This window comes from Zonotrichia leucophrys, chromosome 3 (genome assembly GCF_028769735.1).
Source record: "Zonotrichia leucophrys gambelii isolate GWCS_2022_RI chromosome 3, RI_Zleu_2.0, whole genome shotgun sequence".
NCBI classification, from domain to species: domain Eukaryota; kingdom Metazoa; phylum Chordata; class Aves; order Passeriformes; family Passerellidae; genus Zonotrichia; species Zonotrichia leucophrys.
The window spans coordinates 75,863,382-75,888,089 of record NC_088172.1 but is presented as its reverse complement, the minus strand read 5'-3'; the positions used below and the strand labels follow the sequence as shown (position 1 = coordinate 75,888,089).

Here is a 24,708-nt window from a genome sequence, read left to right as displayed (position 1 = left end):
TCCTCCGCCTTTCAGCAGCTGGCTCCTACCCCCCACCCTCGCTTCCCCCCTTTTTCTCCACCTCCTTCTCCTTCTCCCCGTCCGCTCCGGGGGCTGCGGCCAGAGCCTCGTCAGGAGGAGGGAGGGTGAGGACTCACTCAAGTTGGCCCCAGTTGGCAGCACTTGGGGCAGCGCGGGACCGGGGCAGCGCTCGGCAGCTCCCGCGGAACAAAGGAGCCCGGGCTGGCCCGGGTCCCGCTCCCGCCCTGCCCGGTGCCGGCCCGGTGCCCCCGGGCTGGCCTTTCCCCGTACCCCGAGTGCGGGTGCGGCCGCCTGTTCGCCTGGAGATCCTCGAGCAACCTGGAGAGGGGAAGCGGGAAGCGGTACTCCGCGTTTCTGCCCTCCTGCCTCCTTCTCTCGCTCTCTCCCTCCTTTCTTTATTTCTTTTTTTTTTTTTTCTTGTCTCCTAAATTTCAAATTTTACCCCCAGGTGGCCCCTGTGTGGGGGGGCCCTTGCTCCGCCCGAGGGGCGCCGGTGCCCGGCGCGGAGCGGGGCGCATGGGGCGGCGTTTCGGGAGGCTTTCGGCTGCTCCTCGCTCCCCCGCCGGATGCTGCCTGAGCTGTTTTGGCTGTTTTTCTTCGCCGGCGATGAAGGCTCTGCCTTGAAGATGGACATGATCTGTTTTTTATTCCTGTCTCTGGTGCCGGTGTACAGCAGGGGACAAGGGGTGTACGGTAAGAGACGCTGTCGCTGTTTGCGAGGGAGGGGTGGGGGGCGAGGGCGCAGACGGCGGCGGTGGGATCAAAGTTAAAAAGCACCTGCAGGAGAAAGTAAATGATGCCGCCGAACCTCGCCTCAGCCTGAGCGGAGAGACTGACGCAGCAATAGGGCTTCCAGCGCCTGTAGCTACTTCATAATTTCTCGCCGTAACCTCTGGCCGCCTCCCATGTACGAGCGGCCGCGATGGCACGGAGGGAGCGCCGGCGGGACCGCCGCGGGGAGCGGCTGCCGGAGCCCCGGCCCTGCCTCCCCGTCCCTCCCGCCGCGCCGGGGGACGCCGCGCTGCTCCGGCGGGGGCGGCCCTGGGAGCGCCTCGAGTTGCCTTGTCTTTGGGGCAGGGGAAGCACGGAGGGTCCCTTCTCGGCGATGCGCTCGCGGGTTCCTTTCTCTCAGGAGCACGGGAAGCAGGGAGAAGGGCGTGCGGGCTGCCCGCTCTCGTTCCCGGCGTGCCGGGGGTTGCCCGCTCTCGTTCCCGGCGTACCGGGGGCTGCCCGCTCCCGCCGCCGGCACGGCTCCGCCCGGCTCGGCTCGCCACGGCCGGGCTGCCCGGGGGGGCGAGGCGAGGCCGGTTTTGCACCCTGTGGAACTTCGCGGCTGATTTTCTTCTGAAGGTGATGGAGATGGGTGGGTTGTGGTCTGTGGCAGGGATGATGCCGAGATGCTTGATTTCCCCCCCCCCCCTTTTTTACTATTATTATTTTTGCATTTACGGAGCTTACTTCCTCTCCTTGTTTGCAGGCAGGGTGGCGAATGGCGAGCTCGGGAGAGGTTTGGCTCCCGCAGCCCCTCAGTGCGAGGGCAGAGGCGGGGGATGACGCCCGCGCCGCCGAGCACAAGCCCCGCGCTGAGGGAACACCCCGGGTTTACTTTAGCCAGACGTGCAGCCCCCCTTTCCCTCTCCCAGCCCCCTCTGAATTCTTGCTTTACAAGATCTGCATTTCCAATACACTGGGAAAAAATAAATAAAAGCAACCCACAAGACTTGTCTCTCATAACAAGCCGGCTTTATCTTGGCTTACAACTCAGTTGTGCGTTGCTGTTAAGTCCTTCTGGAAGGCATGCCACTGCCTCTAACAAGCCAAGCTCTCTGAGCTCTGAAGAGAGACCCCAGTGAGAGAGTCCAGCCCCCCCGCTCCCTCTTTTTTAACAGCATGCAGCCAGTCTCTTGTGTGAGCTCTGGCAAAGATCAGTTCAGTCTCACTGACTATGGGTAAGTCTTTGTAGGTCACTTTTTAATGATGTATTTCTTTAATGGAAACAATTCCTCCTTTCTCCTTGAAGACTGGGATGTTAATTTGAGTTTGGGTCTGTTTTGTAAAATAACCATTTTAAATAGAGAGGGTTCAGCTTCCTTTATTTTTTTCTTTCTTCTTCTCAGTATTTGTGTTTTGTTCTCCCAGTCTGTATATCCAGACAGAAATTCTATGACCCTTGAAACGCTGGAAAGAGGAGGAATAGAATGAGTTTGTGGAACAGAAACCTGGTCAGGGCATATAATTTTATCTTTTAAAACAGGTAATCTGCTTCTAGCTAAACTTTTATTATTTCACATCTGTGTTTTTGCTGTCAGTTGCTGTAGAATGGACTTACTGCCTAGGATTGTAGCAAAAGGGATAGAGCTTAAAACCAGGTTTGCTTGAATGTGCTTTAGAGGGTTGCCTGTTGTATTTTTTCATACACTTCAGTGAACTTGCATTTGACAGAGTTGCTGCTATTAGATCTCCAGAATAACTTACTGATTTTTTTTCTCTCAGAGAGAGATTGAAGAAGCTGTGTACAAAAGAAAGCACAGATGCACACATACACTAAAATGAAGGCATCCTTTTAAGCCAAAATGGTCCACTATTTCTATCTGTTCTCTTACTTAACTACACAAAGGGGAAATCTAGTGTCTCCCTTCCTCTTCCCACCCCTACCTCTTCAAACTATGGAACAACAGGAGCGTTAATGCGCAGTTGTCACTGAGTGCAGCCCAGAGCAGTGTCTCGTGGAATCAGCACGCTGCAAACTTGGACGGTGACTAATAGTTCTCATATTGTCACCAATTCTGCCTTCAGTCCACTACCCTGGGCCTTCTGCAGCCAGCACTGTTTCTTTGGATGTGAGGTTGCTGTTGCTGATGGCTCAAGCAGAGCTGGATTAATATTGTTATGTGTGCAAGGATAAATAAAAAGCAGGATTAGAAATTAGTCCCACGGACCCCCCTCTACTTGGGTTTTTCCTCTGTATTGGTCTCTTGCCATCATTTTAAGCTGTACTTTGGCATTCTGAGTTGTGAATGTCAATCTCATGTGGCACCTAATGTAAAAATTATGGGAACTCATGTGTCACGGTTCAGATCTCTTTTCTTGCCTTTGCCTATTGGCAGTGGAGACTGGGGGAGGCATCTGTATGGTCTATAAATGTATTTTACTTTAGCAAATCTCCTGAGATTAAATCAGATTAAACAAGATAAAGTATCCATGTGATGTACCCTTTAAATAATACACCCACATGGATGCACACAAAAGACCTCTGTCTGGGAAAGCAGAGTCGTTGGAGAGGTTTATTGAGATGAATGGTATAAATAAAATGTGGATAAGGGGGGTTCTGGGAAAGAAGCATTTGCAATTGAGGTGCAATTTAATTAGGAGTCAAGGTGCTTTTTGCCTGCTACCTGAAGAGGCTTGTTATATAAATTGGCATTTGTTGTAATGACTGAAGTGTGTCTGAAACCCTCTTCTCATTAGCTGATCCCATTCTTTCAGCCTTGTTTGTTGCAGTGAGACAAGGCTGGCCTGATGGGGAAGGCAATTCAGCAGGCTGCCAAGAGGCAACTTTTATCAGCCTTTTGTGGTAGCCTATTTCCCAGACTGCATGCGCTTTTCAGTCCTGGTGTGTTAATGCTGCTGGTCAGGATGAGAAGCCAACTGTAATAGATCTCTAGAAAATGTCAAAATTGAGGAGGAGGAAGGAAGAGGTAAAGAGACAGGAGACTTGCCCTTCAAGGCTTGTAGTTAACAACACTTAAAGCCTGTAAGACTGAGAGGGGAGGATTGGGGCGTGGTGGTGGCAGTCAGAGGGAAAGGCATGCCTCTTGCCTCCCACTCTGCTTTCTAGGTTCCAGGACTTGGGTAGCTCTGGTTTGGTGTGCAGTGCTGCTGCTGTGCTTGCTCCATGTGCTGTGTATAATTAACATTTCTGGGTTGTCTTGCAATTAGCACCGTCCCACTGATCAGCAGCAGCCTTTCAGGCAGAATAAGAAAGTGGGGTGTTTTGTCCCCTGCCTCTCCTAATTCACCTGCAGAAAAGACATTGCAGGAATGGGCATCACTGTGTGTGGTGAGGGGCTACATACAGCAAGGTGATGGAAAGGGAATGAAAGGAAATGTTTAGGTTGGGCAGCAAGGAAAGCTGCCTGGCACCATGATCACAGGGGCTGGAGGGGCTGCACTTGAAACTGGTGGGGTGAAGCACTTGGAGTGTCAGATAGTCCTGCCCTTGCATTTGGAGATGGGGAATAAATGACCTGTTAAGGCTCTTTGTTTTAACAGACACCATCACATTGAATCATCCCTGAGATGCCACTTCAGACAGCAAAAAAACCCCCAAACTAGTGGAAGACTGTTTTCTTGTGTCTATGATCGAGGAGTGTCATAGTAAAACATATATGGTGTTTAGGCTATAAACATCCACACTTTTTCATTTAATGTACACATGACATTATTTGTTTCCTGCTCCTTTTACCTGTTGTTTTGTTTGTTGTTGTTTTTTTTTTTTAAGTAAAAACACTTTTCCTAGAGTTTTTTTAACGTAGACTGCCTCACATCCTCTTGCAACCTATATGCATCCATATCTTCTGCTGACAGTGGCACAGGCACTCTAATGTCACCTGGAGCCTGCTGATCTGAATCCATCCCTCTCAGGTTCCTATGCCTAGAGCTATTTTGCCAGCAGTAACAGGGGGCCAAGAAATGGAGCTCTTCAAGTACCTTGCTGTCATCTCAGTGCACCCTGTGTCTTCAGAAATGGCTGAAGAGATTGCTGGCTAAAGGGATGATGGAGCTGGATCCTGTGAGCCACTTCTTGGCTGATTGTCTTGGGAAAATGCAATGCTTGAGCACAGGGGCCCTCCAAACTAAATATATGTGTGTGTGTGTGTACACACATATATATAAGGATGTACACACATTCTTTGTGCTCAGTCATTTCTCTTTGCTGTCCAGCTCTTAAATCTGTGTTGGCCTAGGCTGTACAGTCTTTTGAAGAATGAGTTCTCCAACTGCAGTGCCATAGGACTAGTTTCACCAATGGACTGGGTTGGTCCAAGATTTGCATAGTTCTTGATCAGCTCTTATAGGTCAAGGCGTTAAATCTGTCCAGCCTCAGAATACCTTGCTGTTCTTTAGTTGTAATGTGTCAGATTTACTCTTCTGTGACACTAGAGCCTCTGGTTTTAGGTCAGGTCAGTAGCTTCGCACACCAGATAAGCCCTCAATTGACTGTAATATGCAGTTCTAGAAAACTGACATTATCCTCTTGACAGGTTGTTTGCAACTTGCGGGATGAAGTCAAAATATTTCACTATAGGTGTCATCAGAAACCACCATCCTATGCTAATTTTTGTGGGAACATGAAGACAGATGTTGAATAATTTGACATGAGCAGCACAGCTTTTAAAATTATCACCGTGTCAGGTTCACACTGGAGTTTCTGATATATATATATATGATTTCAGATGAGTTTGAAAGAGGGGGGGAGGTGGGTGTAGTAAGTGACTCCCAGTAAGTGGAAGATGCAGCAGAAGATGGCCCTGGAGGTTCAAGACAGTAATTCAGCAGTGGCAGTAAGGGGTGCTGTGCTGCTGAGGCTGCTGTTCTTATTCTGAAGTAAAGATAAAAATGATTTCCATGCTGGTAACTCAGGGATCTTGTGACACTTCCCATCAACCAGAAGCCCTACAGTTTTGCCTGTGTTTTGATGAGTTACTGCCATTCTGCTTGCTTGAATAGTGTGGTTTCAGGCTTCCAGTCCCTCCCTCCATACACACTGTGCTCTCTTGGTTCATTAAGCATAGTCTATTAGCATTAAGCTAAGAACCATGCCTGCATGGCTATGGCTTCTTATCAGGAGGGCAGAGGGGGGTGGGGGAAAATTGCCTTCTGCCCAGTGCCAGTGTGCTGATAAAAGCAATAGAGAGAGATGCATTTCTACTTGTGAAAGACAGCTTGGGGTGGAGGATGCTTCTCACTCTGTTCATGGAAATGTCCCAAACCCTACTGCAAAAGACTTCTTTAGGTGGCATAAGGTAAGCCCACAGGCAACTGGTTTGTGTGTGAGCTCTGCAGAGACAGTTCATAGGTAAAATTCTCATCAGGTGAGATGTTGGTGGTTTTTGTGCAGAGGAGTTGCTGTGTTGTGTTGTCAGAAGGGGCTGTGCTTTGCTGTGGGGAAGATGAGCCCTCTAGACAAGAGACAGTGGATAATGATGGTTTGTTCTTGGAAAGACTGTGGGTGCCCACATCTGGTGATACAGTGTGTGTTTCTTTAGGCCATCCCTAGTAGTCCAGAATTTAGGTATGCTGAAACTGTTAAGAGAACTTTGAGACCATTTCTGCTTTCAAGCAGTCAAGGTGAACACGCCACGTGCCTGTGTCCCAGACACTTTCTGCTGATCATCATCCCCTGGTATGGGACAGGTTTAAATTCAAAAGGGTAAAATGTGCCAGTGTCCTCTGAGCTTGTGGAGGAAAGGGGAGAGCCATGGCATTGACACCACCCAGCAGAATGCTGATCTGGGGAGGCCTTCAGGATCTACCAGAGAGAGTGATGTGTTGAGAAGTGGAAAAGGAGAATTTGTGTATTTTATTTCTCTATGCCCATGTTTAACTGGTGAGATCTCTACTCTGGTAGAATCCAAAGTACTTCAATTTGAAAAGAAAAAGGGCTCTCATCTGTCCCTCATTTGGGGAAGATGACTGAAGAAACAACAAAAGTTTGTTTCTTATAGCTAAGCACTTGCCTACTGTTTAAAAGAAGAAATTAAATGTGTGACAGTCCATGCAGCTGAGACTCAGAAGTGCTGCATTAAAGAGCTAGGAAAGAGCTCGAGAAGTGGAGGAGAAACGGAGATCCTGGGCTACAGCTGATGTGGTCCCAACGAAATTCAGGCGTGAGAAGGCTGCTACCAGCAGGTTAGCTGGGAGCGCACATGGTGGGAGGCCGAGAGCCTTTGTGCCCGGTGTCAGGCGTTTCTCGGAACGAAGGTTTAGACTCCCGCTTGTTTTCTGTGACTTCTGCCCACGCAGAAAGCGCCGCCGCAGGCGGTTCCCGCTTCCCCTCCCACCGAGGAAGAGGCTGCCCGTCCTTCCCCGCGCTGCCGGCGCTCCTCTCCAGCTGTGGCTGCGGAGCACATCTGGCGGCGGGACGCGCCTCCAACGCTGCCCGGCAGAGGGAGGCGGAGCGCGGCCCCGCCGGGGTGCCGGCCCAGCGCCCCTTTCCCGGGAGAGCGGCCGGGATTGCCCGGGACACGCTCCCCGTGGGGCGGCACCGGGGCCGGGGGGCGCCCGCAGGCGGCTCTGCTTCGCGGGGCCGTTCCCTCCGGGCGGGACCCCGCTGTCCTTCTGTCCTTCTGTCCTGCTTCCCGGCGCCTTCCCGGAGCCTGTGGGGAGCGAGCGCCCGGGATGGAGCTGCCGCGTCCAGGTTTGGCGCGGGCTGCCTGCGTGCGGCCTTGCGTCTGTCCCGGGTTTGTTTGGGATCTGGAGACCTGTCTAACTGTACCCAAGCACTACATAACCACCTCACTCCCCGGGTATTTTTTTACCATTTCCTCTTTTTTGTTTATTTTCCTCTCTCTCGTTCCATTTTCTCCTGGATTGTGAATGTGCTATTCTTCCACTCCTTGCCCATTTCCAAACAAAGATTTTTCAAAAAAGTGAGTACAGGCCTCTTAAATCCCTCATTAGGTTTTCCCTAATTTTTTTATTTTCTATTCTTTTTTTTTTTTTTTTTCCTTAATATATCTGTGTAGTTGTGGTTTGGGGACTTATGTTTTGTTGGTTTTTTGGGGTTTTTTTTTTGGTTTTTTTTTTGTTTTTTGTTTTTTTTTTTTTTTTTTTTTTTTGGTTTTGTTTAGGCTTTTGTTTGGTTGGTTTTTGTTCTCAAAAAGACAGGATTAAAGCAATCTGAATGGATATGAGGGAAGAGAGATACACAAGTAAGGCCTTGCTTTGGGAGAGGAAGAAAAGACAGCAAGGTGATGTCTGACTGTTGGGCTTTATAAACCTCTGTTGAGATCATTAGTGCTGTGATATATCTATAGCCCTGGTTGTGTGATGCAGCAGAGCTGAGTGGCCCACAGCAGAGGTGTAGGATTGATGCTGGTTCTTTGGCCCTTGGAAAACATGGCTTACAGGGGCCCTAGCCTAGAGCAACATTGTCTTCTGAGCATTGTGGCTGCCTGCAGGGAGTTCTTTGCACCACTGTATTTGCCACGCTCTATCCAAGGTCAGCTTCTGACTACTAAAGTTTTCATTTTAATGCCCAAATACTATGGCCCATGGCTGGCAAAAGGAGACACCCAAAGTTAACCAGGGAAGTAGAGAGGCGGCTGAAAAGAAATAATCAGATCTTTACATTTTCCGTTTGTTCTTCTAGACTAGGTGATGTGGTTACTCCAGTGTGTTCTTGTGACTGTATTCCCAAAGTGAAGAGAGAGCTTTATGGTTCTAGTAATGCTTGAACTCCTCTGAGAAGGATGCTCCTTCTGCAGAGCACTCAGTGTTCTCAGCATTGTGCTAGCAAGGAACAGCTGTGTAGACACAGTTCTGCATTTCGGTGGTTGTGAACAGAGCAGGACAGCCCACTGGGGGCAGCTGTGGTGCTGGAGTGGCCTGGTGATGTGAAGTCACCAGCTCTGCTGTGTGAGCAGGTCACGGCTCTGTGCTGGGCTGCAGGCCTCCAGGGAGAGGGTGCATCGAGGCGGCAAGCAGGGACCTCGAGCAGCTTTCATTGCTCCAGCCTCCTGCTTCCTTGTGGCTCCTCTTCCACTCCTGCTGCAAATCACTCATGGCTGTTACCCTTTGCTTTAGCTTGCATAAGGGAGACACCACCAGTGTAACTAAAAATCCTCCTGGCTGTGATCTGCTGGCTTGTGGTTTGTCTCCACTGTGAGCTGTAACACAGGACAAATGGCATCCAGATACTTTTGCTGGGTTCCTGTAAATGGAAATGGCAGGGTGAGGATAGCAATTGACAGAGGTGCAGTAAGGACGGCAGTTTCTGAAGACAAATAAGCAAATGTTGCCTAAAGAAGAACTGACAAAACATTGAAAGCTGAAGTCAAGCTGTGAGAAAAGCTTTAGGATGTCTGCAGGTGGACATTTAATACAAGAGTAACTGCTTGCTATTGCTGCTCCTGTTTCAGAAGGAAATGGTCCTTCACTAATTAGCGTAAATTGTTTTAAAATAAATGTGGTGGGGAATCTTGTGCCTCTCTTGTGTGCCTTTGTGATGATATAAAAAGGAAAAACAAAGACGTGATTCAGACAGATGTTTGAGAAGCGTGTCAAAATGGGTTTTGCTTACAAATACTGTTTCACCTTCTGGTGCTTGTTGCATGCCTTGCATAGCAGAAAAAGACATCTGTAGATTTAGAGTGAAGAATGAGTGTCTTTTCCTAAGTTTAATAAATGGATTATTCTGACTTGGAGCATTCCTCAAAATAGCAGAGCAGTGAGAACTTGAGGCTCATAAAAGTAACCTGAGCAGCAAGAGCCAGCTGGTGATGGGATGCTGAATTCCCCTGCCAGTCATGTGAATACAGCTGGGGTGTTAAGAATATTTAACTGGTAGGGGCATCTGCTGTTGATAGACCTGAAAATCCCTCTCACAGTGTACATGTAGGATTCCTTGTGGGCTTATGTGTCTCCCATCCCTTTAATATCTATGACCTTCCACCTTTACAATGCTTCTGCTGCCTGGTTATTCCACCCTGCGTGTGGGGAAATGTGATGGAGATAAAGTGATTTGCCGATGGCAGAATGGAGAATCGAACATCAGCAAAGATTTAACCACCCTTTTCTCTCTGGTAAAGTGCAGTTGGTATTAAGTGCAACCCCTGTGCCTGATAGATCCAAGGTAAATACATCCTAAAAAAGAGGGCATAAGCCATTGAAAATAGGCTCTGATCCAGTTATCACTAAATCAAGCTTTTTTGGTGAGAAAACAAAACCATGTTTTGTCATTCACTACCAATTTAGCTCATCTTTGGCATGGGTTAGTATTTATTATAGGACACCCTCTGGAGGTCTTCTAGAAGTTGAACACCAGAGAGACAGAAATGTTTCATTTGTGGGTGCACACATGGCTTTGCCGTGCTTGGATCTGCAGAAGGATCAGTTTTGGAAACTGTTGACTCACTGCAACAATTTAAGTTATTTTGCACTTGATCAAAGAAGCACTGTTTCTTGCTATGAAAAACTTCTGTCATGGATGGAGGTTAAATGACTATTGATGATATCTAGTGGAAAGACAGAAAGGCTGTGTTTGCCAGGAAGGAGCAAAGATTTGGGATGGGAAGAAAAGCAGGTACATGATTAGGGACAGTGCCTAGGACGTAGGAGGAGTTGTGATATCAAGTGTTACGACTCTAAAATATGGCTGGGTGCCAGAGCAGAGCACAGCTTTTGAAGAAGCAAAAGGGAAATATGAATATTTCAACACATTTTGTCATTTTAGGTATGTGCTAAACCATACTGTTAGTTTTCTTACAAGTATGAAGACAGAGAGAAATTTCTAGTGTTTGTTTCCCAAATGGTAATGAAGACCAAAAGGACTTGGTGTCAGTGGTATTTGTTTGACAATTTGACTTAAAGTGCACACACAGTAATGCCCACGGAGAAGTAGGGCTGTGGCTTGTGGGTGCACTCTTGAGCTAGCTTTAAATTCACAGTTTTGGTTGCTGATGGCAGTGCAGCAGTAGCAGCGTGCAGCTCAGCCTGGCCTGTGCTCCAGCCCCTCCTGCAGCATCCTGAGTGAGCCCCAAGGTGTGTGCTGAGCCCCTGTGCCTGGGGCAGCGACGTGCTGTGCTTGACCCTTGATAAATAAATCTGGGCACCTGCACCAGGTCCATGCTTCCTTTGGGTTGCAGTGAGAACAAGAAGAGTCAATTCAACTCCTGCTTGTGCCGCTGCATGAGAATGCTGTAAATCCAACTAGCTGGCGTGTTGTGGGGTGCAGTTGGAAGTTTGATGGCTGCAGCGGTTTAGCTGCTGCAATCCCACAGCTGCAAACTCCAGCAAGACAAATGCCAGGGTTCTTCTTGATCTGGGGTGTCTTTCAAGCAAGCACAGATGCAGGAGTGTAAACTGGCTTAATGCAGTTTGCCGCATTAAGTGGTGAAAGAGAACCTCTGAACAGCAGGTCTGGAATTAATCTTTAATTTTGAAAAGCTATTTCTGAGTAACTCCTTGCATAGACAAGCCCTGCATTTAGCTGTGATTAAGTTTCTAAATTGTTTTTTCAAAATAGGATAGTCAGGCTCCTGTACTGTGTCGCTGCATATGAAGATGTTACCCATAGAAACTAAGCCCCAGCTTTGGTTAAAATAGCACAATAATAGTTTGTGTTCTGGCTGGTCAAACGATAAGCAGCTCAGCACTTTCATCCTTATTTCAGCAGAAAAATGCAATTGACAGTAGAGAATGACTGTTTACCATGATGTGCATGATTAATACCATAAATCTTTCATGTTGGGATGTTGGGTGAGAGGCATGAATATCACCACAACAAATTGAAAGAAGCAATTTGTTATGTATTTGTGGTTGGTAATCAGGCTTGGAACTCCATGTAGAAGAAGAAATTAGCCAGAGTGGATGTTAGTTACTGAAACCAGAAACCACTCTGGCATTTGCTAAGCCTTGGCAAAGATGCCATGCTGATTTTTGCAGATCACAATGAGCATATGTACCTACTTGTGGCTGATGGTTATTCCAAGTGGCCAGCAGTAGTGTGTGTGCTACTTGACAAACAGTTCTGCTTCTTGGATTATCATGGAGACATTTCAGAGTATGTTTGCAGCATATGGCTTGCTGAAGGAGATGGTTTTAGATAGGAGACGTTGGGTAAAAGACGGTAGATCAGCTGCTTCTCACTCAGCTTCACTTGGGTCAGCAGGGCATTTTGTGCAGACACTTAAAAGAGCAGCAGAGAAATATGAGGAAGCAGCCCCACGTCACAGCATTGCAAACTTTGTTTCCTTGCACAGAACAGTGTGCTGTAAAGCTCCAGCAGAACTGATACTAAGAGACAGAGGTTAATTCAAGAATTACATTTGATTGTCTCAAAGCAAGTCTAGAGGAAGCAGAGAGTGAGAATGTTGGGGGAAGGAAACCATGCTTATGAGATTTCTGCCTGCTCTAAATCAAAACTTTGCAGAAGGAGGAAACAGGGTAAAATGCCAAAAAGTGATCTGTGATGTGCTTGGTGAGGTGGACAGGGAAATTAGAAGGAAATGTTTCTAGCTATTGCTGGATGTAAAAAAAAAAAAAAAAGAAGAAGAAAGAAAGAAAAGAGAAAACAATATAAATGGATGCTGTTGATGGTGTGTAAGTTTGAGGAATGAGAATATTTCTTTCTTTCATTGATCTCACGATAATACCCATGGCATAGTTGCTGTTGAAAATTAAGGATTGGAAGAGCAAGTGAGAACTGCCATGCCCATCAGGCAGAAGCCTTCCCTGAACAGGATTGCACATCTGCCAGAAAGCAATAGCTGTAAGTTCAGGGTCATGTAAAAGGGGTTTTATCTTAGCACATCCATTGCAAGATAAAGGAGGATAAATGCAGCATTTGTGTATGTACTTCTAGACATGTTTTTTAGGGTCCCAGGTGCTCTGGGAGCAGTGCTGCTGTCTGTGGGTAAGCACACGTAGGTGACACCAAGGCTGGAGCCCAAATCCCAGGGTGGTGTCAAATGGTTGATAGTTTGTAATTAAGGGGATCAGTTGCTGAGCTAACTGATTTTTCCTGCAGTGTTTTTCTCCCTCTTTGTCTGATCCAGTGAGTCATTGTAGTTAGTTTTGGAGGCATGTTTGGCTGATTGGGTTTTTGTTGATATCTTAGCTCTCATATGTGCTTTGTCACACCTGCTCACCTTGATGACACGGATGACTTTTTGTTTGTTAGCCCAGAAGTGATGCTGCTGTGGGGGTGTGAGCAGGCAGCCCTTGTCCTGTGGTCTGCCAGCAAAAGCTGCTGGCCAAACTCTGACTCAAGCCTCTGCTACTGCCTGACCAGGAGAAATGCTTGAGTTTCCTCAGATTCTCTGGGAAAAAAGAAGTTAGAAAAAAGAAGCAGGGTGGAGGAAATCTTAGAGGATTCGCTTTCCTGGATATGATTTTTGGCTTTGCTGTGCTACTCCTGTAGATATAGCATTTTAACTCTAAGACAAGGGAGTTAAATCCAACTGAGCTGTTGCTCTCATAAAAATGCTGGCCTGAAATGCTGCACATAATGACTTAGATCCTGTTGCTGTCAGTCTTTCTTTATGACATTTTTATTTTAAAGGCTTCAGTGTAAGCCAAGTAGAAGAAAACCCCAAAACATAACAAGCAGAAACAAATAAACTCACTTAAAATCACAAAAAAAAGTTAAAATCTGTTTGTTTCTTCTGCCCTTCTGCTTGTGTGAATGGAAGGTGATGTGCCATTTGTCTGCCTCAGAGGTTTTGGAGATGAAGTTGGTGATTTCAGTGAGATGATTTCATCAGGATGTGAAGGGAGAGGGCATAGACAGGGCAGCCACAGTTTTTGTGTGGCGTCCTGCCTTAGTAGTTTACAGTTTTCATGGACATCCGATTTTTTTTTTCCCCCACCCAATCATCATTAAATTTTCACTGAAGACATTTTTAAACTTCAGTACATTTTCCACTTGGCTGATGTTTCCATTGGTGAGCATCTTTTGATCACTGCCTGGTTGCTGTGGTCGCTGCTGTGCTGTCACGCAGGCACTCCCTGAGCTGCTGCTGGAGAGCCTGACCACAGATCTGCACATCCTGCAGTGTGATCCCCCTTCAGAGAGTGCTCTGCCTTTGGCTAACCAGAGTGCAGTGCCTCGAGGCTTGGCCTGCCAGGAGCATGCTGCCAGAGAGCCCAAGCACTGGAATCACCAGTTTTTGGATCTGCTTTCTGAGATGGTCATTTCTGCAGGGGGATTTCTAGTTTCTCTTGGCTTGAAAAGTGTCTGGGCACTTGGATTTCAACAACCGCTACTTGGATTGTGCTTGTGATTATTCCAGAATAGGATATATCTTATACTTGAACTACAGAGGTTAACTCTCTGCAAGTCATGCCCCCACTGCCATTGGCCAGTGTGGAATAATGGGAAAAGCAGTCTTTCCTACCCCAAGAGTTTTTTGGCTCTTTTATCTGATATGTGATGCCACTCAAATATCCTTTTCTAGTTACTGCAAGCCTGTCTCTCCTTGATGTTTTGAAGTGAATTGGAAGTTGCTGGCAAGAGTTATTTTGGATTTCTTTTTTATTTTCTCCATCCTTTGCTTTCCCACTGGATTTTTATGCCAGAATAAGAGGAAATTTTCCTTTCTGTTGCTTAATTGCACCACAGTTGTTGAAGTTTTTTCTCCTTGTCTTTGTCACCTATGTTTGTTCCCTAACTTTTCTGGTGTCCTAAAACAGTGTAGCTAGAAGGAAGGGACATAAATAGAGCTGGTGTTCAGGATCTCACTTTGTTTTGGAGATAAGGGCCTGCAGGGGGGGAATCTTTGTCCTATTGTCAGTGCTGTCTTCCCATCTGCCTTCTCTCTTTCCTCAGTTCCTGTTGCTTCACCTTTGGAATTCTTCCTGAATTCACTGTGCTTAAAATAATACTTGTTTGAACAATAAAAACTGTATTAAAGGGGTACATTATTTTAAATACACATATTGGCTTTGTGAGAGAGGGGTTTGCAAAGGAGGGGACTGTATGCTTTTGCACATAAAATGAGTATGTCAACAAAATCGTGTAAGAGATCTGGAACAGAAGAAAACCCTTTTCCCCTGCTTCCTGCAAGCTAATTCCAGATACAATGGAAACTCCTACAGCTGAAGCAGCAGCAAAGAAAACCCAAGTGATGCCTTTATATTGAGTTGCAACACTGAAGGCAAACAGCAGCTGGAAGCTTGGTTTGATCTTTCTGTATGAATAAGATTAAATAGCAGGCACGGTGCTCATGAGGGGTATTTTCCTGACCCTCTTCCACAAAGCTTTTGAACACTTGTGGAGAAGCACAGAGTGTCTTCAGCACCTGCTAAAGGAATGGTGACTGGAAAGCTCAGCACAGCAGAGGAACGGCCGAGAAAGACCCAGGAATAATGTGTTTAGATTGCCCTGCTGACCAGAGTGGATGGACTTCTCTGCTGTGTCCATGTCTCTCCTTTCCTTTCTGTTAATGTTTTTGTATTTATTTGAACACTTTTGACATTAAATGTCTCATCTCACTGGGATGAGAACCTGGCCTGGTGGTTGTGAGGGAGCTGGGGGTCTGGGCTTAAGGGCTCTGGGTCTCTTGGGGACTGTGGGTGAGATCAGATGTGATCTGGGGCAGGGCTGAATTCTTCCAGGGCTGCTTCTGTAGCCACAGCAGCAATATCTGTTGTAGTGTTCGCTGGTGTGAGCTTTTGTCACTGCTTCCATTTTAGAGCAAGAGTGAGAGAGCAAACTTACTGTCAGCTGCTTTGGTTTGTTTTTTTTTTTTTCTGTCAAATAGCTTTTCAGATTCCCAGCGCTCCCTTATTCCGCCTTCCTTCCTAGAGACTTCTTCTCAGCTTCACCTCCTTCCTTGTCCAACTAAATGTGTTGATTTACATGCACAAATTCATGTGAAGTCTATGATATTCCTAACACAGGCATTATTGCTGCTGTTGCCTTTATTTTATTTTAAAAAAATGCTTTTGTTTGCTTCACTTGTCCATCATCTCATCACCCTCCAAGAGGAGGTGTGGGCTCTAGGTCTGTGAGTGCTCCTGGAGCTGGTGTGTCTCCTGTAGCCCTGCCCTGCCTGGAGGGGCTCAGCTGGGCCAGGATCCCTCTCAGCCCAGTGCTGATGCTGGAACAAAGCCAAAACTCAACTTCCAATGTTCCAGGACAGCTAATGTTCACTGCAGCTGGATCAGTGTGCAGTTGTTTCTTGGGTAACCAGTGAGCAATCCATCCAGATCTGCAGTTCTGCTGCAGCAGCTGGGGCTGCTTGGGTTGGGTAGCGATAACCGCAGTCCTTTTCGCTGGAGAAAAGAGTTGCATGAGGCTCTCACCTACTTAAATCACAGAGTGACCTTCCTTTTTTATCGTCCAGGAGCCTCAGGAATGTGACTTTTCCCCTTTCCTAGCTGCTCTGTTCTTCCTCCCCAGTGTTTGGAGGCTCTCCCCGGGAGCATGCAGCCCCTTGGATAGGAGCAGCCAGGTGCCGTGGATGAGCAGTGCAGCTGTAGGCAAAGGCATCACTCATCCATTTGGGAATAACTGCTTTTGTCTCTGATAATCTGCTAGATTTCTCTGGAATCCCTGCCTGGGGAAAGCTGTGACATTTTGTGTTGTGTTGGGAGCTCTGTGGCCACCTTCCCAGAAGCTCTTTCTGTGTTTTATGGTCCTCAAGGAGGGATATGGTAGAGTAACTTCCTACTGGGGAAAATCAACACTGTAAACAGAGCAGGGAGGGAAATATGTGTTTGTTTTTAAAGGAAAAAAAGTTCTGTTTCTTTGTGACTCAGCTTGCAGCTAGTTAATGGTAATTTTCCATTCCTCTTCAGTTTTTCTGGGAGATAGCAAGGTCCAGAGATTTAAATTTGTGGAGATTTAAATCTCCACCAAAGTAATGATAATTGAGGCCTCAGCCTGGATCTCAGTGAAAGGACTTAGAAAAATTCTTACTGCCTGGATTGCAGCCTGGTATAGAGGCCCTAAACCATAAAAACCCTTGTTAATTTCTGATAGCATCTGCAATAATGGAACAAATCTTAAAAATCAACCAAACCAAACCAAGTAAGTCAGAAGAAAAATATGTGCTAACAAGTCTGATGTCCATGGTAATCGTCTTCTGTGGTTTTGGTGTTTACCTTTTTTGATACCTCACCAGGTTTACAGCTATTTTGTGTGTGGTTACTTCATGGAATGATTGGCATTGGAAAGGACCTCTGAAAGTCACCTGGTCCAGCCCTCTGCTCAAAGCTGATCTATTTTGATGTTTGAAGCTAAGACAGGATGTTAAATACCTCATCCAGATGAACTTGATCTTCCCCGAGGAGGGAGGGTCCGCACGCTTTCTGGGCCCCCTGCTGGTGTGTGACCAACTGCATGGTGAAATAGATTCTGTCTTTAGAAATGCAGATTTCCTGTGTTGTGTCTGGTGGGTTTTGCCCTTCTTTTACCATGCACCGATGAGGAGAGTCTGTCTCTGTGTCCATCTTCCTTCCAGCCAACCCTTCCCAGTTAAGCAATACCTGTAAGTTTTGCCTTGTCTTATTTTAAGGCTTAGGAAAAAACCAAACCAGCCAACCACAGAAACCCACCCACATTTTTCTCAGCTTTTCTTCATATACTATATGCTCCACCTGCCCGACCATTTTGGTGGTCCTTCACTGGACTTGATCCAGTATCACATATTGTAAGTGCTGCTTTCTGAAAAAATATCTTTTCTATTTTCTTTCATTGAGATTGTCTTTGCTGCTTGGTATTTATGGCCTATCTTCCGCTTTAGAGTTCCTTGATTAACATGCTGTAATTAGCAAACTCCTGCTGTAGTCTGCTACAGACAAAGAGGGAAACTGAAGATGTAGACATTTGTACATATTCCATTATGTGCAGCATAATGTGTGGTGACGGTTACACTTAGTAGTCTTTTGTGAGCATAACATAAAGATTAAACAAAATATGGGGTTAGAGACAGTGGGGAGGGGTATTAAACCCCTTGACCACATATCACAGGGAGTAAAATAGCTGTGTGTGTATGTATCAATGTACTTACATACGTATTTGCATGTATATATAATATGTATATATTTACTTATTTGATACACCAGTGATTTTGCTGTTTTGCCCTTGGGATACCCAGTCTGTTTCCTTGAACGGAAAGCAGGGAGTGTCCAGCAGGTGCTCTGTGCTGTGTGCCAAGTGAAAAGGAGAGGGTCCAGTCCCCAGTGGGTAGCAGTAAGTGGCTGGGTAGGAAGAAAGACATGCAGTTTCTCAGGGAAGCATTATAAAGAGGACGATGTGAGGTCTCAAACTGTTTAGTTGGAAGCCCCTTGTGGTGTGTTAATGTAACAGGGGGACCTCAGCTCACGTTGAATGCTCCGGGGTTTCTTTGCACTTGGAGTTCTCCATGGGTGCCCGGCTGGTGGCTTTGCTTCACAGCGTGATGTGCAGGAGCAGGAAGCTGAAGATTGAGTCATGCTTTCTCTCTTCATTTGACACAATTGTAGGTGGCATTGAGAGTGGGATGCTGGGGTAGGAAGTAGAAGGAATTATTTTACTCCCACTGAATTTTATCTGGGCAGCATGCCCTATCTGAACAGTTGGTTTGGCTGCTTTTTTTCTTTAATATGCTTAGTATCTGTGATCTATTTCTCTGTCTCTGTCTCTCCCCTTTTCGTAGGGCCATTCCCAGATTAAAATGAAATAGGCTCTAAACCAGCAAGAAAGGATTAGGAAGTTGGGGTGGTTCATGTGTTCAGCTGTCAGAAGCACAGCACTGAATCTCTGTGAAAGGCAGCATTTTGCTTGTCTCTTTGCTGGTGAAGTCTTTCAAAGAACAGGATGACTTCTGGTGTCTGTGTAGCTCTCTCTGCATCTGAAATATTGCCCAGGTGTGGTTATACATCCCTGTTGCTACCAACACTGAATGAAAAGACTGAGCTGTTGTTGTTGTTGTTGTTACTATTATTATGTTACATTCCTGGCACTGAAACCTTGCTACTGACCTCTTGAGTTTTCTGAGAGGGAGTATGCAGCTGAGTCTCCATCCTACTTTGAAGATTTTTTTTTAATTGTTTGCATATGGCTTTTTTGAGGGGGATGTATAGAAATCTCGCTGTTGCTCCTGAACTGTTCTCCTCTGAGGGAGCAGTAGCGCCGCAGTGTCACTAGAAAATATTAATGCATGTAAACATTCTTCAAAAGGCATTACATCTTCCTGCACGTACTTTATTATATTCCCACAAATCTGACTAGATTTGATAGATAGGTAACCAGGGAGCAAGGATGGGGGAGGCATGCTAGAGAGGGAAGGAGGGAAGAGGGAATGAAATAAACACAAACCTGCTGTAATTCAAAACAAGGTAAAATCAGATTGTGTGCTTTGGCTAATTTTCTTATTCAGGTATCGATCCAGTGGCTGCTCCAGAGTCTATTAGCAGTCAGCCAGTGAAAATATTTCCCATCGGGGGCTCTGACCTGAGACGGGGGTGAATCTATAGCAATTTGTTCAAACAGAGGAAAGCTTTTTCCTCTGATTTGTATTCCAATTTGCACAGCCTACAGAGGGGGGCCCCATCGTGGGGGTGTGCTGGGTGGTGTTTCTCAAGTGGGAATCAAGCTTGAGCCAGGTAACTGGCTGAAAAAAAAGCCTGGATAAACTCTGGGCTGGGCACCCCCCGTGTGCCTCCCTGGCTGTCTGGGTGCTGTGCAGGCTTGGCTGGGAGGGCAGGGGGGCAGCTTGCTGCATCCCCTCTGCATGGGGGACACAGGCCTGGGAGGGCAGGGGGGCAGCTTGCTGCATCCCCTCTGCATGGGGCACACAGGCCTGGGAGGGCAGGGGGGCAGCTTGCTGCATCCCCTCTGCATGGGGGCACAGGCCTGGCACGTCCAAGCTGCCCTGGGAAGGAGAAGGCTGCCCTTCCTGCAGCCTTTTAAAGAGTGGGGAGGGAGGGCAGAAGTGGTTTCTGCCTCGTGCCCATCCTTCCCTCCACGTGTGGCCAGGAACAGGTTTCCTGTGAGGGGCCTGGATGGCTCTCTCCACGGCTGGGTTTCAGCCTGGTTCAGCCCTGCTCTGTAACTGGTTTGACCCCAGTTTGCTCCTGCTGGAGAGGGCCAGTGTGGATGGTGCTTCTCAAGTTAAGAGCCTGCTGCAGGGGTTGCTGGATCCCCAATGCTTTCTTGGGGTCTGACAGAAGCTCCCTTATAACAAGAAGCTTGAGGTCCCAGCTTTCATCCAAAGCTGTGCTGAAGGTGCCATAGAGTCATGGAGCTCCCCTTCTGACTCCTCCCTGTTGGCTGCCTGTTCCATGGTTGCTTTGGGAGTAATCCAGACAAGGAAACACAGTCTCAGTGTCCCTTAAATTCCAGAAATCTCGGTGGTGAAAAAAGCTGATGAGGTTAGCAAGACTGATGGCTTCCAGTGCCTTTTGGGTCTGATGCCACCTGCTTCCTGCCAGCCCCATGCCAGCTTGGATATCTCCAGGCTTGGTTTAGCCTGTCTGTTGTGGCATCGAGGCAGTTGTAGAGCTGTGGTTGGAGGGATGTACAAATGTTTTGGAAAGACCTTTATGTGCATACAGGCATCCGCTCTGCCTCTGAGAAGGCCTGAAGCAACAGGGTTGTGTCTTGAAATATGTAAGGAGTGTTTTTCACTTCTAAACTTCGCTCCCTGACCAAGCTCCTGGTCCTTAAGTCTGTATTGGGCTTCCACATTAATGTGTGACACCATGCTGCCTGTTTTCCATTAATTGCCCAAATGTGGGAGCATGAGTTGGAAAATCTGTTTAGTAAAGGTGGGAAGAGGGGGAAACCATCCTTTGTACAAAACACAAGGATTAGAGTAGGAGGGAGTAACGGGGTAGGAGAGATGTTGCTTTTAGCTTTCCAAATTAGCTGGAATTCTCCTCAGCCTTGTTTATACTTGCTTTAATTTAGTGTTGGTCACAGAAACACTTAGAGGGAGGAAGGAGGCAGGAAGGCAGAAATAAATAATGACTTTAAATCTTAAATCTGTGCGATTTTTAAGCCGCAAATTTATTTTTGACTTGGCCATAACTTTCAGGGAACCAGCCTGAGTACCAGGGAGAGCAGTAACTCCAGCTTTGAGAAAGTGTGGGAAAGTTTATGAGATTTTAAAGCAGTCAAGAAGAGATCCCTGCAGTTGATGGCATGAGGGGAATGTGCATGGGGACAATGACAGCAGCATTTTGTAATATTTAGGAGAGTATTTAACAGTGCTGGGGCTGTGGAATGAGCTGATGCTGCTTAGCAGAAGGCTTGTTATGGTGCTGGAGGGGAGGGTTGGCAGAGAACAGGCTCCTCTGCCCAGCTGGCAGGGGTGCTGGCTGCTGCAGGAGGGCTGCCAGTCACATTCCCAGGGGAAGGAGAGCCCCATTCCTCCAGCTTGTACCATGGCTTTCTGGACAACAGGCAGAGCAACTGCTGTGCCAGGCTTTCTGAGCAGGCTACAGGGAGACAATTAAAATCCAAGGTACCACTTGCTTGACATGCACCAGTGATTGGCTCCCATTAGGTGCTGGATTTTAAGCCTTTCATGCCAGCTAATTGGTCCAGTGCCTGCCCTAAGCATGACCAGTGCCCGGGGCTTCAGCAGAAAGGGGAATGACTCATGAAACAGAGCTGTCAAGCTGCAGGTCCTTGGCCTTGCTTTCAGTGTGCTGCCCTTTCATTCCAGTGTCTCCTTCCTCCTGGGCTGTGGCACAGGCTGTAGGAGGCAGCTGAACTGTCTCTGTTAATTTTGCAGTTTTGGTTCCTGCAGCAAAGCAAGCAAGCAAGCTGTGCTTTGGCAGTGTGCTGAGGAGATGGAACTCAGCTGGTATCAGGTTATCTGTTGCTTCCATGGGGGAATGTGGCAGCATCCCAAGCACCAAGCAGCAGCCTGGCAGGAGAGGACTGCTGGGATAACACCAGGCAGGAAGGTGCTTGGGGACTGCTTTGGTTGTAGGGAGAAAATGCTGGGAGTGATCCTTGCTGAAGGAAGGGGGATGGGGAGGGATAGTGCTCACAAGTTATCATAATGACTTAGGGAAACTGTTTTCTCCAATTAACATTTAAAGTTTTGTAGCATATATTGTGGAGTATGGCTTGGAATGACTACTGGGAAAGTAATATGGGGTGTGTACAGGAGCCGTGTGTGTCCCTGGGATGCACAGCAGTTTGTGACAGGCCCCCAGAGGAACACCCTCATGGTGTTCCTGCTGTGCAAGACAGATTCATCATATTTCTCCTAGAAAGGGCATCAAGCTCTGTCTGGTTCAGGACTACAGCAAACAGCACCTGCTTCCTCCACCACCCCTGCAGATGTCTATTCATGTGTCCCTTTTAATGTCTTGCACGGTGTATTTCTTTTTTACGAGGTGACACCACTGGCAGGGTTATTTCCCCAGGAATATGAGAGGAAGTCTTCCTTGCAGGCTCCACTCACATCTGCCTATTTATGTGCTTGCCTGCCCAAATTGCTGGCAGTGTGGTGTGACTCAGGAGGAGGGCACTGCTCCACTCAAAGTCTCTTCCATTTCTGAGTCTCATGCTGCCCAATGTGTGTATGCACATGTGGGGCTGTCTCTCCTCCTTGCCTGGGTCTGATGCCATGGCACCAGAGTGATCAACTCCCTTCAATGGCCCTTGCTCCTGACCCTGTGCCATGGTTTAACCCAGCCAGCAGCTAAGCACCACAAAGCCACTCACTCACTCTCACTGTATAGGGAGGTGGGGAGAACTGGAAGAACAAAGAGGAGGAAACTCATGGATTGAGTTAAAGGCAGTTTAATAGGGACAGTAAAAACTGTGCATGCAAGCCAAGGAAAACAAGGAATTCATTCACTGCTTCCCATGGGCAGGCAGGTGCTCAGACATGCCCAGGATAGCAGGCTCCATTGTGCATAATGGTGCCTTGGGAAGGTAAAACACAGCAACTCCAAATATCCTCAATTCCTCCTTCTTCCCCCAGCTTTACACACTGAGCACGATGCTGGATGGTGGGGAATGTCCCTTTGGTCACTTGGGGTCAGCTGTCCTGGCTGTGTCCCTGTCCAGCCCCCTTGCTGGTGATGAACAGGAAGGACCTTGATGTTGTGCACTGATAAGCAATGAAGAAAACATCCCTGTGTTACCAACACTGTTTCCAGCACAAACCCAAACCAGGTCATACCAGCTATTATGAAGATAATGAACTCTATCCCAGCCAAACCCAGCACATTCTTCATCCCTTAAAGATACTGTTTGTCATGCTCAGGTCCCATACCATCCATTGCACCCTCCTCCCTACCCTTTGGTATAATTCACAATTACCATTCCCATAGCTGATGGACCAGCCCCATGAAAGGTCTGCAGAATGTCCATAAATGTCTACACAATGTCCATTGAGTTCGTTCAGTCCATGACTCCTGGCTCCAGCTGTTACAGCTTGGGACAGGAGATGTGCTGTGTTGCGTGGACTTACTGGGCACCAAAGCCAGCTCAGGTCATGGCACTGCTTCATTTGCCCTGTTTCTTGAAAGGCTTGTCTTCCATTGGTTCAGGTAGTAATTCCTGCTGTAGTGATTCCTCTGACATGCAGCTAGAATCATGTTCCCTTTAAATCGTTGTAGCCCATTGTATTTCCATTAGAATCTCTATCAGAGCTTTTTGCTCCCAGCTTGGATGCTTGCTGCTTCTTCCCCAGCCTTGTATCTGCAGAAGAGGCATGGTTTAGTTGTGGAAGGGATTGTGGGCATGGAGGGAAGAAAAAGGTTTGAGAAATGTAATCCAAAGAAATTTAAGGCAATTAGGCAATTCTCATGCTACAGGATGAAACTTGCTCTTTATACTACATTTATTCTTGTCTTAGATACAGAGCACAGAACTGAGTTTTAACTATTCTCTTGTCTTTCAACAAAATATCATCCCCCTGGTGAGCAGAGACCTGCTTTTCCCCAGGCAGGTCTGATGCTGCTCCCTGTTGTTCTCTCTCTGAGTAACCTTAATTCTCTCCAAACAACTGAAGCAGGCTATTCCTTTTTTTTTTTTTTTTTTTCACTACTCTTTGCTGAAACTACCCACTCATTTTCCAGCCTCATTTGGGCTTGGCAGCCAGCAGCATTAGGCAGGAAGGTATTGGAAGGAAAGCAGCATGTTTGCCTTCAGCCAGATGAACCTGGAATTTCTACTTGTCATGGTGCCCTGAGAGATCTGTTTACAGACCTGGCTGCTTCCAGTGGCCTCTTGAGGTGAGTCCTTCCCAGAGCACTCACACACCCCAGGAGAATGAACAGCTTAGGATGGGCTGTGTCTGGGCTGAAATTCCCCACTGCTTCCCACCCTCCTCAACCCCTGGCACCAGCCATCCCTTAAAGCTACTGAAATGTGCCTTCCCTGGGTCTCTGACTCATGCCTTTATGAAGGAACTGGTGTCAGGTACCTGCCCAGCAGCAGCACTGCCGTGGGTGCGTAGGTGAGGGCACTCCAAGCCTTGAGCCATTGGTTGTTAGGTTGGTTTTTCCACCCTTTCTTTTTTAGCTGTAAGAAACCCATTGTTGAAGAAGTTGTGTGGGAGACCTTGTGCTTTCTCTGGTGAAGAATCCAGCCTACTGTAAGGAGTGTTACTAGGTTACTGGGAGGGCAGTGCTCGTGTTTGCTGTGGGCATGGCAGTCCCAGCAAGTTCTCATGGCTGGGCTGACCACATGTCATGTAGGGTAGGGTAGGTAGCTCCTGCATCTCCAGCTGCCCTTTCCCCTTGAGTCCTTCCTCCCTGCCCCTGGGTGTTTCAGGCAGTGCAGCCCTTCCTGGCAGGCAGCATGGCCTGCAGAGCTGTGGGGATGTGAGACAGGGCTCAAGGAGACTGAGGGGCTCCATGTGTTTGGGCAATTTGGAAGTGAAAGACCTGCAGCCATGTGGGCTCCCACCTGGCATTCCTGTGGGAATCAGGTGTTTGCACCAAGAGAGCTGGCTTCTGCCTCAAGGCAGTGCTTTGCTGCTTAAATGCCACCACTGCTGGGGAGGT

At 47.3% G+C, this 24,708-nt stretch overlaps 1 protein-coding gene across 2 annotated transcripts in view; it reads left to right on the top strand.

The window, feature by feature from the left end:
• Positions 1-553: 553 nt before the first annotated feature.
• Positions 554-24,708, top strand: part of MDGA1 (MAM domain containing glycosylphosphatidylinositol anchor 1) — a 146,691-nt gene continuing 122,536 nt past the window's right edge. Inside the window, exon 1 of one of the 2 annotated variants that reach the window (XM_064708889.1) lies at positions 554-714. In XM_064708889.1, the coding sequence (XP_064564959.1) occupies positions 588-714 (127 nt within the window). In that variant the 5' untranslated portion in view covers positions 554-587. Of the gene's footprint in view, positions 715-1,955; positions 1,971-24,708 lie in introns of those variants that run through there. The other variant, XM_064708890.1, reaches the window with a different exon arrangement.